At 40.5% G+C, this 16,475-nt stretch overlaps 1 protein-coding gene across 1 annotated transcript; it reads right to left on the bottom strand.

The window, feature by feature from the left end:
- Positions 1–13,183: 13,183 nt before the first annotated feature.
- Positions 13,184–14,833, bottom strand: CUNH2orf74 (chromosome unknown C2orf74 homolog). Its single transcript, XM_026516822.2, has 4 exons — positions 14,739–14,833; positions 14,399–14,512; positions 14,125–14,302; positions 13,184–13,357 (listed from the first exon to the last, which is right to left on the bottom strand). The coding sequence occupies exons 1-4, from the start codon at positions 14,831–14,833 to the stop codon at positions 13,184–13,186; spliced, it is 561 nt and encodes a 186-aa protein (XP_026372607.2).
- Between the last annotated feature and the right edge of the window lie 1,642 nt (positions 14,834–16,475).

Here is a 16,475-nt window from a genome sequence, read left to right as displayed (position 1 = left end):
CACCTTGAGGAAAGAGCTCTTCCTTCTCTTTAACCCAAGGCCAGAGCTGTGTCGGCACACAGTGCAATGCCAGATGTATGAATGACTGAATGAAAAAAAGGAAAAAATACTTCTCAAACCTGAATGTCCCAACCTATTAATAGGCTATACAATCAATTCAGTAGGCAGATGCTGACTGAAATGAAATAGAGCTTAAATTATCAGAGTGATTACATATGATAAAGGCAAATATTGTTTCTTAAATCATTACGTGTGTGTGTGTGTGTGTTATGTCAGAGTTACACTAAGGTGTTTTTGGGTTGTTTTTTTTTTAGTTGGAAAGCCACAGCTGTAGCAAACCCAAAGGCAAATGCAGTAGCTTACAACTACCTGTTGATTTGTTTTGCACATTGGAGAATCCCAAGTGTCTGGCACATAACAATTCTCAATAAATATTGGGTAAATGAATAAAGTCATAAGAGTAAAAGAAGACATTGGTTGAAGGGATATGAAAGGAGAGAACTGGGCCTTTGAAGGGTGGATGAAATTTTAACAGATGAAAATGGGAGACCTCGGTCCAAACCAAAGAAGAAAAGCATTAACAAAGATGTGAAAGTCAGGAAAGTCATTTGGGGAAGCCGAATGAATGGGCACCAACGTGGTGGGCAATCAGACTACAACGAGCCTGCCCTCCTGTTTCCCTCCCAGCAGGTGGCGGCAGAGGCGGCTTGTGCGGCCTAGCCCAAGGTTAAAGCCGAGACCCTCGCGACAAGGAGTTGCTGCTTACACAGCTAGAAGACCTGAAGGGGGTGCTATCGAGCTGTGCGTCGGCCTAGTGATGGGCAGCGTGGCTTCCAAGCTCCAAGATTCGAGAGCAAATTCATTGCCGGTGTTCCCACCGTCATTAACCAGACTCAGAAAGACAAGCTCAGCAAATTCTACAAGGGTGAGAAGGAGGAGCCCCTGCACCTGCTGCCCAAGAAGACACGTGCCATGAGCCTCCCGAACAAGCGCCGAGAGAACCCGAAGGCCAAGCAGCAGCAGCTGAAGGAGCAGCGGTACCCACCACCGGAGTACGTGTGGTCAAGGCCTGAGCATTGATGTCAATGAAACACAACGGGGGACGGGGTGGGACTATAAGGAGGACACTTTGAGGACAGTGTGAAAGCCAGTGTGAAGAAGTCTTTTTACACCAAGAGTGAAGTAAATGTGTGCTGGGTTCTTCCTCTGAGGCAGTGTCAGACCATGCTGGCAGGCTCGGAAACCCAATGCTTGCATCCAGATATTAGACCTGCCACTTAAATTCCTAGCCTCTTTGTACTTCACCATCTCAAATGGGGATAGTGTTAACAGCTATCCATATAATTAGATTCAACTGCTAGGAACAAAGCAGCAATAACAAAATAACTAAAGAAGATAGCCTTTTATTTTTGTCTCATATAAAAACAGGTGGTCCATGGCAAGTATGGAAGATACGCAATCATTACAGCCCTGAGTTTACATCAACAATACTCCACACATGACTTCCACATCAGGGTTCAAGATGGCCACCCAATCCATCTGCATTCCAACTAGCAGGAAGAAGAAAGAGCAGAAGTATATCCTCAACCTTTAAGGCACACCCTAACACTTCTGCTCAGACACTATTGGCTAGAACATGTCACATGGAAATTCCTAGTGGCAAGGAAACCTGGGAAGCATGGTCCTTCTAGTCAGCCACATGCCCAGCTCACATTTGGGAATTCTGTTACCAAGAAAGAAGGAAAGAATGGATATTGGGGGACAACTAGCTGTGTTCTGCCACGCAACCTCATAGGTAGTGTGAAGTTAAAGGAATTAATACAACTAAAGCTATTAGAACAGTTCCAGGCACATAGGAAGCACTTGATAAATGTTTTGGTTGTTTTCCTCACCCTCCCTAGTTGATCTTCTCTACTCCCGAATATACACCAACCACCACCAAATGCCAAATACTCTTAAACTGACACTCCTAGCCTAGGTTTCCCAGCCAAGCTCAAGGCAATGATCCTGTAGCCAATGATCTGCTTTGTCAAAGATGGCTTACAACCACTTCTGTATCCTTACCAGCAGGAATAAGGAAATAAAAGGCGGGTGTGCTTCTTTTCTTTTAAGAGCATGACTCAGAAGTTGCAGATATCACACCTGTGCTTACCTCAATGGCCCGAACTTACATGCAAGGGGGTTGTTACTATAAAAAGAAGGGTAGAATGGATCATTGGAGAATAACTTACAAGGTCTGGCTCACTGCCACTTCCTTGAACCTGCTCTTCCTCCTGGCTTCCCTCTCCAGGCTTGTGGGCATCACCATCTATAGTAATTCAAGGGCTGGATGTGCTAGTCATCTGTGACTCTGTCCCACCCTTGTCTCCAGAGCATCATGCTGCACAGCTAGGCTCTATCCATGTTCCAATCTACACTTCACATTGAATTGTGATATGTTAAATGAATGAATGAATGAATGAATGAATGAACGAACAAATGAGTACATAAATAAATAAATAAATAAATAAATAAATAGGAGATAAGGGAAAGCCTACTTTTTAGTGGAATGCCAACTAATATTGTTTACCAGTAAGTGAAAACTACTTATTATTTTTACAGTGGAGAAATCCAACAGACACCATTTTAACCAATGATATAATTAAAATTACATCAGAGCGCCTAGATGGCTCGGCCAGTTAAGTGCCTGCCTTCTGCTCAGGTCATGATCCCAAGGTCCTGGGATGGAGTACTGCATTGGGCTCCCTGCTCAGCAGGGAGTCTGCTTCTCCCTCTCACTTTACCCTTCCCCCCTGCTTGTGCTCTCTCTCTGACACTCTCTCAAATAAATAAAATCTTTTTAAAAATTTTTTGAATTATGTCAGTTTCTAGGGGACAAATTGAGAACCCATGCCTCCTCTTTTTTTTTTTTTTTGAAGATTTATTTATTTATTTATTTATTTATTTATTTATTTTAGAGACAGAGAGAGTGCGAGTGGAGAGAAGAATGGAGAGAGAGAGAGAATCTCAAGCAGACTGTCTGCTGAGTGTGGAGGCCTACACGGGGCTCCATCTTATGACCCTGAGATCATGACCTGAACTAAGCCCAAGAGTTGGATGGTCAACTGACTGAGTCACCCAGTGCCCCTGGAGAACACGTGTCTCTTGATATGATGCACTGAGATCACAGGATCACTTCTAGAATAGTTCTCCCAAAGATATATGACCTGAACCTAATCATAAAGAAATATCAGGCAAACCCAAACAGTGAGAGATATTCTACAAAGTAACCTGTAATATTCAAAAGGGCTAACATCAGAAAAATCAAGGGAAGTCTGAGGAATTTGTCCAAATTGAAGGAGATCAAAGAGCTGTCACAACCAAATGAAAAGCATTATTCTGATTTGAATGCTGAACTTATAAAAATACATTGGGACAATTGGCAAATCTTGAATGTGGATTAGGTGATTGATACACAATAACGTATCTGTGTTAACTGATGGTTGACCTGTGGTTTTGTGGAAGAATGTCCCAATTTTTAGGAAATATAGGCTAAAGCACAAAGGATAAATGATATAGCATGTTTGTGTCTTACTCTCAAATGACTACAAGATATGAATGAAAAAACAAAAGTGTAAGCTGTTAACCTGGGAATCTGAGTTAAGGCACACAGCTTTGCACGACTGTTGCAACTTTTCTGTAAATTTGAAATTATTTCAGGATAAAATGTTTTCTCTAAAAATAGGCTTTCCAGAACACCCTTGTGGCTCAGTCAGTTAAGCTTTCAACTCTTGGTTTCATCTCAGGTCATGATCTCAGGATTGTGAGATCGAGCCCCGTGTCAGACTCCGAGCTCAGCATGGAGTTTGCGTCTCTCCTTCTCCCTTTACCCCTCCTGCTCTAGCTCACACACTCTCTCTTAAATATATATATAAATAGGCCTTCCCAGTTTGTTGTTGGTATTTTGACATTATTTTTTGCTGAACACAAGTTTGTTTGTTTTTTTTTAACAGTCCAATTTATCAAACTTGTCCCTTTTGGCTTTTGGACGATGTGCCTTACTTGAGGTAGTCATTTGAAGAAAGTCCCTGGGTCAACAGCTTATTAAAGAGGAAAGGTAGAAAGTTTGCTCTTACTTCTGCAGGGAAACACCAGTAGGCATTGAGAAAGAATTGCTCAACTTTTCACCAAATTCATAGCTTAGGAGATGGAAACGGATTCTGAAAGCTTTATAGATCACTGAGCATCTGCAGCTGAATTTCTGGCAAACTTCTCAAATTCAACAGATCTAAAACCCAGCTAATCTCTTCTCTCAAATTAGTTCCCTCTCCAGACTCTCCTATTTCTGACAGTCCCTCAGGTATCCAAACTCAGAAGTCATTCTGGTGTCCTACTCTCTTTCCTCCCACATCTCACCAGAAACTGACTTTTTTTTTTTTTTACTCTTTTCATAATCTCCTTATGTGCTGCCACTTCCCAGTTCTAGATCCTCATGCTTCAAATCCAGGTTGTCACTCCAGACACCTCCATTTATCTTCTGGTTGCTACTCTTCAATAGCCTAATCCTGGAGGAAACATCTCATGCCTCCGTCCCCCCGTTATGATGTAGAAACATAAAACTGTGTATCAACTTTTTATCCTTTGAGCTCTTATTCAACTGTGAAACCAAAATAAATTTACAAATCAAATACAAAAGTACAAAACCAATAAAATGCAAATTAACATTTAGTGCAGATGCTGTTCTTTGCCTGCTCTGCTGCTCACCTCATAGTTGTGGCACCAGTGGCCTACTGGGAGTTCCATGTGCCTGTACTATTATGGGCACTAATGGCCAATTTTCCCACCATTTTCTTCTGGAACGTTTACAGAATCCTGGTTAGTATAGTGAGTCACCAGGAAATTGGTCTTCACTGGACATAAATGCATCATTTACATATAAATTCCTCCTCTTAATATTTTCTCATCAGTTTGCAACAAAGTAATTTGGTTTCCTAATACAAAGGCAGATAGGGACAATGAAACCATGACACCACATGGGAATACATAGCAATAAATCATTATCTACATAAGTCTCAATTTTCTTAGATTAAATTTTTAAATATCCATGCCTACTTTTCACAAGAAAAAAAGAAGCAACCCAAGTGTCCATCAATGGATGAGTGGATAAACAAAATGTTGTATATACATACAAATGGAATATTATTCAGGCTTAAAAAATAAGGGATTTTTTATATATTAGGGGAAAGACAGTCTTTTCAACCAATGGGGCTGGGAAAACCAGACAGCTACATGCAAAAGAATGAAACTGGACCGCTGTCTTACACCACACACACACACACACACACACACACACACACATACACACCTCAAAATGGATTAAAGACCTAAATGTGTGACTTGAAACCATAAAACCCACAGAAGAAAACATAGGTAATAATTTCTCTGATGTCTGTAGAAACATTTTTCTAAATATGTCTTCTTGGGCAAGGGAAGCAAAAGCAAAAATAAACTATTGGGACTACACCAAATTAAAAAGCTTTTGCACAGCTTTTACACAATTAACAAAACAAAAAGACGATCTACTGAATGAGAAGATATTTGCAAATGATATACCTGATAAAGGGTTAATACCTAAATATATAAAGAACATACACAACTTAACACAAAAAACCCCAAATAATCCTATTTAAAAATGGGCAGAGGAAGGAGTTAAGATGGTGGAGGAGTAGGGGGACCCCAAGTTTGTCTCATCCCTCAAGTACAACTAGATAGTTATCAAATCATTCTGAACACCTGAGAGATCAATCGGAGGTCTGAGAAAACAAATGCTGCAAGACTACAAGTAGAAAAGTGACCAACTGTTTGGAAGGTAGGAGGTGTGGAGACTTGAATCTGGTGTGATATCGCTGAGGGTAAGGCAGCGGGGAGGGAGTCTGCTTAAGGAGGCTACTGCAAAGTAGTATAAGCAGTGAAGTGCAAACTCGGAACTTTTAGAAGTCGGCTACAGCGGGGGACATGCCTGGCTTAAAGGTGCTCAGGGGGTGAAGCAGGGCAGAAACCCAGGAGTGACAGCAGATCCTCAGGGTCACAATAAGAATGGGTGGCACCTAAGTATGGCATGGTTCCCAGGCATAGGAACGGGGAAGCCAGCTGGAAACAGTGAGTCTAGGTGCTGGTTTTCTGCTCTGTGTTGCCATAAGCTGTGAACTGCTGCATGGTCATGTGACTGCTTTCCTGGGAGGGGGCCAGCAAAAGGCAGAAGTGTGAAGAGACCCTCCCAGGGAGGAACAGCATGTGTCTGCACCGTGGCAGTCCCTCAAATTAAGAGTTTGGAACTCGGTCGCATGCCTGAGATAAGAACACTTGGGCAAGGGTAGGGTGAACAGTGTTCTAACGGAAGATGGGGAGACAAGAGTGATTGATTGCTCTTCTGTGAGGGCTCACTGCAGAGTGGGGAGCTAGAATTTTCAGCTCCTGCCTAGAAGCGGGGTGCCACCATGTTCACCCTGTGCATCAATGCTGGAAGCCTTCAGGGAGCAAAACAGTGCCACCTGGTGGAACCTGGAGCTGCTTACACCAAACCCTGCCTCCCTATGCTCTAGAGGCGCATTTCCGCTAGAGTAAATCAGTGCGGCAGACCTCTCCCCCAGAAGATCAGCACAAACAACTTGCTCTCACCAAGTTTACTGATCATGAAGAGGGTTGCAAAGCTTCAGCTCCAGGGGATAATAGTATTTAGCTTCCTGTGTACTTTTATTCTTTAGTCTTTTATTATTTTTTCAGTTATTTTATTTTTAAATTCTTTTAAAAATTTTTTTAACTTTTGTTTTTATATATACTTTATATATTTGTTAAATTTAAAAATTGTTTCCTTTCATTGTATTATATTTTATTTTTATACATATATTTTCTTTCTTTCTTTCTTTCTTTCTTTCTTTCTTTGGGGATATAGTTTCTTTTAACAAGCAGACCAAAACACACCGAGGATCTAGTTTTGTTGTTGTTTTCTTTTTTTTTTTTTTTTTTTTAAGATTTTATTTCTTTATTTGACAGAGAGTGACAGCCAGCGAGAGAAGGAACACAAGCAGGGGGAGTGGGAGAGGAAGAAGCAGGCTCCCAGCGGAGGAGCCTGATGTGGGGCTCAATCCCAGAACACCAGGATCACACCCTGAGCTGAAGGCAGACGCTTAACGACTGCACTACCCAGGCACTCCCTTTTTTTCTTTTCTGAACAAAATGACAAGACAGAGAAATTCACCCCGAAAGGAAGAACAGGAGGTAGTACTCACAGCCAGGGATTTAATCAATATGGATATAAGTAAGATGTCTGAACTAGAATTTAAAACAACAACTATAAAGATACTAGCTGGCCTTGAAAAAAGCATAAAAGACACGAAAGAATCCCTTACTGTACAGAAAAAAGAACTAAAATCTAATCAGGTGAAATTAAAAATGCTATAACCGAGATGCAATCCCAAGTGGAATCATAAAAATGAGGATGAATGAAGCAAAAGAGTGAATTGGTAATACAGAAGATAAAATTATGGAAAATAATGAAGCTTACAAGAAGAGGGAAAGAAAAATATTAGATCACGAAGGTAGACTTAGGGAACTCAGCTATTTCATAAAACAAAATAATATCCATATAATAGAAGTCCCAGAAGAAGAAGAGCAGGAAAAAGGGGGCAGAAGGTTTATTTAAACAAACTATAGCTGAGAACTTCTCTTTTCTGGGGAAGGAAACAGGCTTTCAAGTCCAGGAGGTGCAGAGAACTCCCCTCAAAATCAACAAAAATAGGTCACTGCAATGACATATTATTTGTGAAACTTGCAAATTACAAAGAAGGAAGACTTTATCCAGCAAGACTTTCATTCTGAATAGAAGAAAAGATTGTTTCCAAGACAAACAAAAACGAAAGGAATTCATGAATGCTAAACCAGCCCTGCAAAAAATATTAAAGAGGATCCTTTGAGCTAAAGACAGACCAAAAGTAACAAAGACCAGAAAGGCACAGAGACCATCTACAGGAACAGCAACTTTACAGGTAATACAATGGCACTAAATTCATATCTTTCAATAATCACTCTAAATGTAAATGGACTAAATGCTCCAATCAAAAGACAAAGGGTATCAGAATAGATTAAAAAAAAAAAAGACCCATTGGTATGTTGCTAACAGGAGAGACTCATTTTAGACCCCCAAACCCCTCCAGATTGAAAGTGAGGGGGTAGAAAACCATTTTTATTATGCTAATAGACATCAAAAGAAAGCTTCAGTAGCCATCCTTATATCAGATAAACTAGATTTTAAACCAAAGAATGTAACAAGAGATGAAGAAGGACAGTATATTATAATAATGCGGTCTATCCAATAAGAAGATCTAACAATTGTAAATATTTATGCCCCTAACTTGGGAGCAGCCAAATATATAAATCAATTAATAACAAACTTAAAGAAACTCATTGTTAATAATACAATAATAGTAGGGGACTTGAACACCCCCCACACAGCAATGGGCAGATCATCTAAGGAGAAGATCAACAAGAAAACAAGGGCTTTGAATGACACACTGGACCAGATGGACTTAACAGATATATTCAGAGCATTTCATCCTAAAGCAGCAGAATACACATTCTTTTCAAATGTGCATAGAACATTGTCCAGAATAGATTACATACTGCGTCACAAATCAGGACTCAAGCAGTACAAAAAAGACTGTGATCATACCATGCATACTTTTTTTTTAAAAGATTTTATTTATTTACTTGACAGAGAGAGAGACAGCCAGCGAGAGAGGGAACACAAGCAGGGGGAGTGGGAGAGGAAGAAGCAGGCTTCCAGCAGAGGAGTCCGATGTGGGGCTCGATCCCAGGACCCTGGGATCACACCCTGAGCCGAAGGCAGATGCTTAACGACTGAGCCACCCAGGCACCCCACCCTTTTTTAAAAAGATTTTATTTATTAATACCATGCATATATTCAGACACATTGCTGTAAAACTTGAAGTCTACCATAAGAAAAAAATTTGGAAGGACCACAAATACATGGAGGTTAAAAAACATCCTACTAAAGAATAAATGGGTCAACCAGGAAATAAAGAAGAATTTTAAAAAACACATGAAAGCAAATGAAAATGAAAACATGACAGTTCAAAACCTTCGGGATGTAGCAAAGGCAGTCCTAAGAAGGAAATATAGAGCAATGCAGGCCTTCCTCAGAAGCAAGGAAAGTCCCAAATACAGAACCTAAGCCTACACCTAAAGAAGCTGGAAAAAGAACAGCAAGTCAAGCCTAAATACAGCAGGAGAAGAGAAAGAATAAAGATCAGAGCAGAAATCAATGATATAGAAAAAAAAAAAAAAAACAGGGAACAGGTCAATAAAACTAGGAGCTGGTTCTTTGAAAGAATTAACAAGATTGATAAACCCCTAGCCAGACTTACCAAAAAGAAAAAAGACCCAAATTAATAAAATCATGAATGGAAGAGGAGAGATCACAACCAACACCAAAGAAATACAATTATTAGAGAATATTATGAGCAATTATATGCCAAAAAATTAGGTAATTTGGAAGAAATGGATAAATTCCTAGAAACATATAAACTACCAAAACTGAAACTAGGGGCGCCTGGGTGGCTCAGTCGTTAAGCGTCTGCCTTCAGCTCAGGGCGTGATCCCGGCGTTCTGGGATCGAGCCCCACATCAGGCTCCTCCGCTGGGAGCCTGCTTCTTCCTCTCCCACTCCCCCTGCTTGTGTTCCCTCTCTCGCTGGCTGTCTCTCTCTCTCTGTCAAATAAATAAATAATAAAATCTTTAAAAAAAAAAAAAAACTGAAACTAAAAGAAATAGAAAATCTGAACATACCAATAACCAGCAAAGAAATGGAATCAGTAATCAAAAACTTCCCAAAAAACAAAAATCCAGGGCCAGATGGCTTCCCAGAGGGATTCTACCAAACATCTAAAGAAGAATGAATACCTATTCTTCTGAAACTGTTCCAAAAATAAAAAAGGAAGGAAAACTTCCAAACTCATTCTATGAGGCCAGCATTACCTTGATCCTCAAACCAGACAAAGACCCCACTAAAAAGGAGAATTACAGACCAATATCCCGAACGAACATGGATGCAAAAATTCTCACCAAGATACTAGCCAATAGGATCCAACAGTACATTAAAAGGATTATTCACCATGAATATATCCCACCAAGTGGGATTTATTCCTGGGCTGAAGGGGTGGTTCAACATCTGCAAATCAATCAACGTGACACACCACATTAATAAAAGAAAGGATAAGAACCATATGATCCTCTCAATAGATGCAGAAAAAGCACGTGACAAAATACAGCATCCTTTCTTGATTAAAACTCTCCACAGTGTAGGCATAGAGGGTACATAACTCAATATCATAAAAGCCACATATGAAAAGCCCACAGCGAATATCATTCTCAATGAGGAAAAACTGAGAGCTTTTTCCCTAAGGTCAGGAACACGACAGGGATGTCCACTCTCACCGCTGTTGTTCAACACAGTACTAGAAGTCCTAGCCTCAGCAATCAGAAAATAAAAAGAAATAAAAGGCATCCAAATAGGCAAAGAAGAAGTCAAACTCTCACTCTTCGCAGATGACATGATCCTCTATGTGGAAAACCCAGAAGACTCCACCCCAAAATTGCTAGAACTCATATGGAAATCAGCAACGTGGCAGGACATAAAATCAGTGCACAGAAATCAGTTGCATTTCTATACACTAACAATGAGATAGAAGAGAAATTAAGGAGTTGATCTTATTTACAATTATACCAAAAACCATAAGATACCTAGGAATAAACCTAGCCAAAGAGGTGAAGGATCTGTACTCTGAAAACTATAGAACATTCAGGAAAGAAAGTGAGGGAGACACAAAGAAATGGCAAAACGTTCCATGCTCATGGATTGGAGGAACAAATATTGTTAAAATATCTATGCTTCCCAGAACATGCTTCTACACATTCAATCCAATGGCTATCAAAATACCATCAACAGGGGCACCTGGGTGGCTCAGTCATTAAGCGTCTGCCTTTAGCCCAGGGCTTGACCCCAGGACCCTGGGATCAAGCCCCGCATCGGGCTCCCTGCTCCACTGGGAGCCTGCTTCTTCCTCTCCCACTCCCCCTGATTGTGTTTCCTCTCTCGCTGGCTGTGTCTCTCTCTGTCAAATAAATAAATAAAATCTTAAAAAAAAAATACCGTCAACATTTTTTACAGAGCTGGAACAAATAATCCTAAAATTTGTATGAAACCAGAAAAGACCTCGAATAGCCAAAGGAATGTTGAAAAAGAAAACCAAAGCCGGAGGCATCACAATTTCAGACTTCAAACTCTATTACAAAGCTGTAATCATCAAGATAGTACGGTACTGGCACAAAAATAGACACACAGATCAATGGAATAGAATAGAGAACCCAGAAATGGACCCTCAACTGTATGGTCAACTAATCTTCAACAAAACAGGAAAGAATATCCAATGGAAAAAAAACAGTCTCTTCAACAAATGGTGTTGGGAATATGGGACAGCCACATGGAGAAGAATGAAAATGGACCATTTTCTTACACCATACACAAAAATAGACTCAAAATGGATGAAAGACCTAAATGCGAGAAAGGAATCCATCGAAATACTGGAGGAGAACACAGGCAGTAACCTCTGTGACCTCAGCCACAGCAACTTTTTGCTAGACATGTCTCCAAACGCAAGGGAAACAAAGGCAAAAATGAACTATTGGGGTTTCATCAAGATAAAAAGCTTTTGTACAGCAAAGGAAAGAGTCGATAAAACCAAAAGACAACTGACAGAATGGGAGAATTTATTTGCAAATGACATATCAGATAAAGGGTTAGTATCCAAAATGTATAAAGAACTTTTCAAACTCAATACCCAAGGAACAAATAATCCAATCAAGAAATGGGCAGAAGACAGGAACAGCCATTTCTCCAAAGAAGATATATAAATGGCTAACAGACACATGAAAAAATGCTTAACATCACTCGGCATCAGGGAAACACAAATCAAAACCCAAAACCACAATGAGATACCACTTCACACCAGTCAGAATGGCTAAAATGAACAAGTCAGGAAATGACAGATGTTAGTGAGGATGTGGAGAAAGGGGAACACTCCTACACTGTTGGTGGGAATGCAAGCTGGTACAGCCACTCTGGAAAATGGTACGAAGGTTCCTCAGAAAGTTGAAAATAGAGCTACCCTACAACCCAGCAATTGCACTACTAGGTATTTACCCCAAGGATACAAATGTAGTGATCCAAAGGGGCACCTGCACCCCAATGTTTATAGCAGCAATGTCCACAATAGCCAAACTATGGAAAAGCCCAGATGTCCATCAACAGATGAATGGATAAAGAAGATGTGGAATATATATACAATGGAATACTACTCAGCCATCAAAAAATGAAATCTTGTCATTTGCAATGACGTGGATGGAACTAGAGGGTATTATGCTAAGCAAAATAAGTCAATCAGAGAAAGACAATTATTATATGACTTCACTGATACGTGGAATTTAAGAAACAAAACAGAGGATCATAGGGGAAGAGAGGAAAAATAAAACAAGACAAAATCAGAGAGGGAGACAAACCGTAAGAGACCCTTTTTCATAGGAAACAAATTGAGAGTTGCTGGGGGGGGGGATGGATGGGGCTGGGGTAACTAGGTGATGGACAGTAAGGAGGACACGTGATGTAATGAGCACTGGGTTATACAAGACTGATGAACCACGGACCTTTACCTCTGAAACTAATAATACATTATATGTTAATTAATTAATTTAAATTTAAAAACATGAATTAAAAGAAACGTGCTATTTCCAAAGTTCCCCTTAAATACGATTTACCTAACAGACATCTGCACAAACACAAATAACTTTATTCACATGTTAGAACAGTGTTTGAGTAGGTAGTGTTTTAAGGACACTTAATACAATCAATTTCTTGAACTCAGATTTGAGTTTTAAAAAAACTATATTCAAGCTCCGGGTATTTTACTTACAGAATTTTGCATGTAGCCCACTTCTTTGTGCACAAAGGTAAAATACTATTTGTATTTGCTTAATTCCCCATATTTTGCTGTTTCAACATGATCTTGTACCCCCAGTCATTTCACTGTTAGTCTAAGCTTACATTTCTTTCACTCTCAGCTTTTTTTTGAGCTCATTTTCTTTCTTTATGCTCTCGAGTATAGCTTCGAGGTGTCGGGTATTCCTTCCCAAGGTCCACAACAATTACCTCCCTAGAAAATGTCACTCCTTTTAAAGGTCTTTTGTGGTTTTCAACAGCTGAAGGAGTTCTGGTGAGAGGTATGGGTGGTTTTTGCAAATCCTCATCCTGCAAGAGAATGGAACAAACAGTATAAATGATCGATTTATGAAGGCAACATGTCCTACTTTAAAAAATGTTGTATTTTTAATTTAGTTTATATTTTAAATTAAATATAGAAACATTGTTAGTGAGAAACAGAAGTGTTTGTAAATGATACAGGAAAGCAGTGATAATCCATCATGATCTCATTTTCATATCTCTATGGTTAGAAAAGAGCCCCCCGAACCATTGTTCTGCCTCTGGGCATGGGCCTTGTGTTGAGGGAAGATGTGAACTGTTCCTATCAGAGAGTCCCGACAGGGAGCTCAAGAAGGCCCAGGCAATGTTTGTGTGCTGTTGTATAGCCTGGAACCAGAACAGGGACATGGGCTCTGGTCCGAGCTTGGCCGCGGTGGAAGAATGACCTTGAACAATTCATCTCATTTTCTCATTTGTAACATGAGAGGGCTGGATCCCTAGATGATCTCCAAGGACTCCACCAGCTCTAAGATCCTAGGATTCTGAGAAAAGCAAAATGAAGGGGAATTATTAAGAACAACACAAATGTAAGAGTGAAGAATGAGCAAGTGTCTAGATTTGGCATACATGACTGGCTTAATAACATGAACTGATGAACTAAGAAGAAGGTTTAGATGACTGTAGACATTGTGCTCCTTCCGAGTATAAACTTAAGGTTCAGGCAAGACCATCTCATTGTTCCTAGCCAAATAATTTACCACCTTTTCAATCAAACAAATTCTGACCTGGTCCTTGAGAGGAGAAAAGGGCATCACCTCTTCACCATTTCCTCCAGTTTCCTTAGGCTCTTGCTTCTCTTTCACTTTGTCCTCCCCCTCTTCTATGTTCTCTTTGTTTTCTAAGGGTGTGACCACCTCTTCTTTACTCCGTCTCTGGACAAGAATGCCAGGCCTCATGGGTGCGTTCAAGTCCGTGATTTGTGTCAGGACGGTCCTAGGTAATTAGCAGGATTTTTAAAATTCATGCATGTCAGCCACCATTATCATACCCCAGAATGGATTTCTATTGCATTCTATGAGACAGACTTACTTTTCTTGGTCTCTTGGATTATTTGTCTCCGCATTAGCAGCCAAACAATCTTCACCTCCATTAGCATCTGTACAAGGACTTTTTTCTCTCTCTTCATCTTTCCTGCTTTGGAAACTGAAAACGAATAAGCAAAAAATTCAGAAGAAGAATGGTCTTGATTTACTTGGCATGGAACTTCACTTTTAAACAGGAAATTAGAATTTCTAAAATTCTGAGACGGAAAAAGTAAATAATAGCTATAGCATTATTTGCTCTATTTTAAATTGATTTATATTATTTCTAGATACATTTGCTAGTGTGACTTGAAATCTGATCCCAATTTACCAGCATGGATTTATACCATTTATATAAAAAAACCACCAATAAAAGGAGGATGCAAATGAAGCAAATTAGAAGGAGGATGAAGAAAGTGATTGCTGTGGTTTCAAAGCTCATAGGGTTAGCTAGAAGACTCGTCCACTCTCACAATCACAGATTGTACAAATATTCTTTTCCAGATTAGTTTGAATGTAGTTCTCTTGTTCTTTAAGTTTTCTAGAAACAGAAGAATAAAAGGCTATTTTCATTGTTGTTCTTTTGATCAGCTTCATAAAAGATGCTGTGCTTGTTTCGGTGAAGTTGACTCACACTGGCTAATTTCTCTCCATAAATGTGGTGGGGGCTGAGGTGGTTAGAGGGGAGACTGAGCTGGGACACGTGTGATCACTCAGCTCATCTCCCCTCACCCCAAAAACTATCAGAATCCAGAGGAGAGGAATTGGAGCAGCTGGAGCCAAGCCCAGCTCCCCATTCTTCTCTCTTCAGTGACATCATAGAAGCATGGAACGGTTCAGTTAGAAGGACAAGAGTGCCAGCCCAGGCCTGCCTGTCACCTGGAGTTAGGAGAACTAAGAAACTCCTCCGGGCTGCCGCCTTGCTGTCCTCCCCTCTCAGAGGGCTGGGGTGGAGGCCATGTGGCACCATACTGGCACTCTCTCACCAAGGATTTTCTTCCTGCTCTCCAAATGCCAGCTTTCCTCTCTTAACCTGAGCCTGTTTCTTTACTGCTTCTTTTGCAGACAATGAACAATCAGTCCCACTTCCTCCTTATAAAATCCCTCTCTATAGTAATCAACTTACCCCCTAATGGATGCTCTCCAGGCTAAATAGCTGATATCCATCTAATACCACATCACTGGACCCACTTTCTGGACAAATAAGCAAGCTGGCAGCTCTAGCAGCTGTGGCTGAAGAAGCAGGAGCAGAGCAAGATGATCAGTCAAGATGACCTCACCGCCAACCTAATTTCAGGTGAGTGAGTGATGCCCATGACAAGAAGGGGGAGGGAAGAGCTAGAGTTTTCTGAGAAGCAAAGAAAGATACAAAGGAATATGGCAGCTGCGGTCAACCACATCTAAAAAAATTGGAAAATGAGTTCTGGGGGTCTGTGAGCTATAGCAACACTGGCTCTCCTTCAGAAGCGCAAGGACTGTGGCTTTTTAATCTTCGGATACTCCACCAAGTCAGGACCTGCAAATCCCATGAATGTTGAATGGATGGGTCTGTGTAGCAGGTGTGATGTGCATGTGTATGGTGTTTTTGGTAGCACAGGTAGAGCTTGTTGGAGGGCTCAGGCCATGACTAATTTTTTAGAACACGTGACCATTGGAGCCACTCCTAGTAGAGTGAGCAGAATTCATAGATGCCTCCTCCAGCAAGGCTCCCAGATGCAGACTCAGAGCCCATCTCACTCTCCTTACTCTACACTGCTGCCAGACTGAGGCTTTAAGAGCCCAAATCTTCCATGTCTCATGTACACATAAAGGATTTTTCTGGCAGATGGGAATATTTTAGATCTACTGTTGGTTACACAGGTCTAGACATATGTAAAAACCCATCAAACTGTATCCTCAAGATTACTGTGCCTTGTGTCATCTACTGTGTGGATATTATACTGAATAGAAAGGGAAAAGGGGCCCCATCCCCGCCCTGAATTTAAGTATGTGTCATTTGGAGTGCTGGACTGGAATGCACCTGCTGCTATTTGGTCCTGTCTCCAAGACTGTTTGCCAGATATAGTCTGAGACCAGAGACTTTT

The sequence above is a fragment of the Ursus arctos genome, unplaced genomic scaffold (assembly GCF_023065955.2).
Source record: "Ursus arctos isolate Adak ecotype North America unplaced genomic scaffold, UrsArc2.0 scaffold_8, whole genome shotgun sequence".
Lineage (NCBI taxonomy): Eukaryota > Metazoa > Chordata > Mammalia > Carnivora > Ursidae > Ursus > Ursus arctos.
This window is presented reverse-complemented; position numbering and strand designations above follow the sequence as displayed.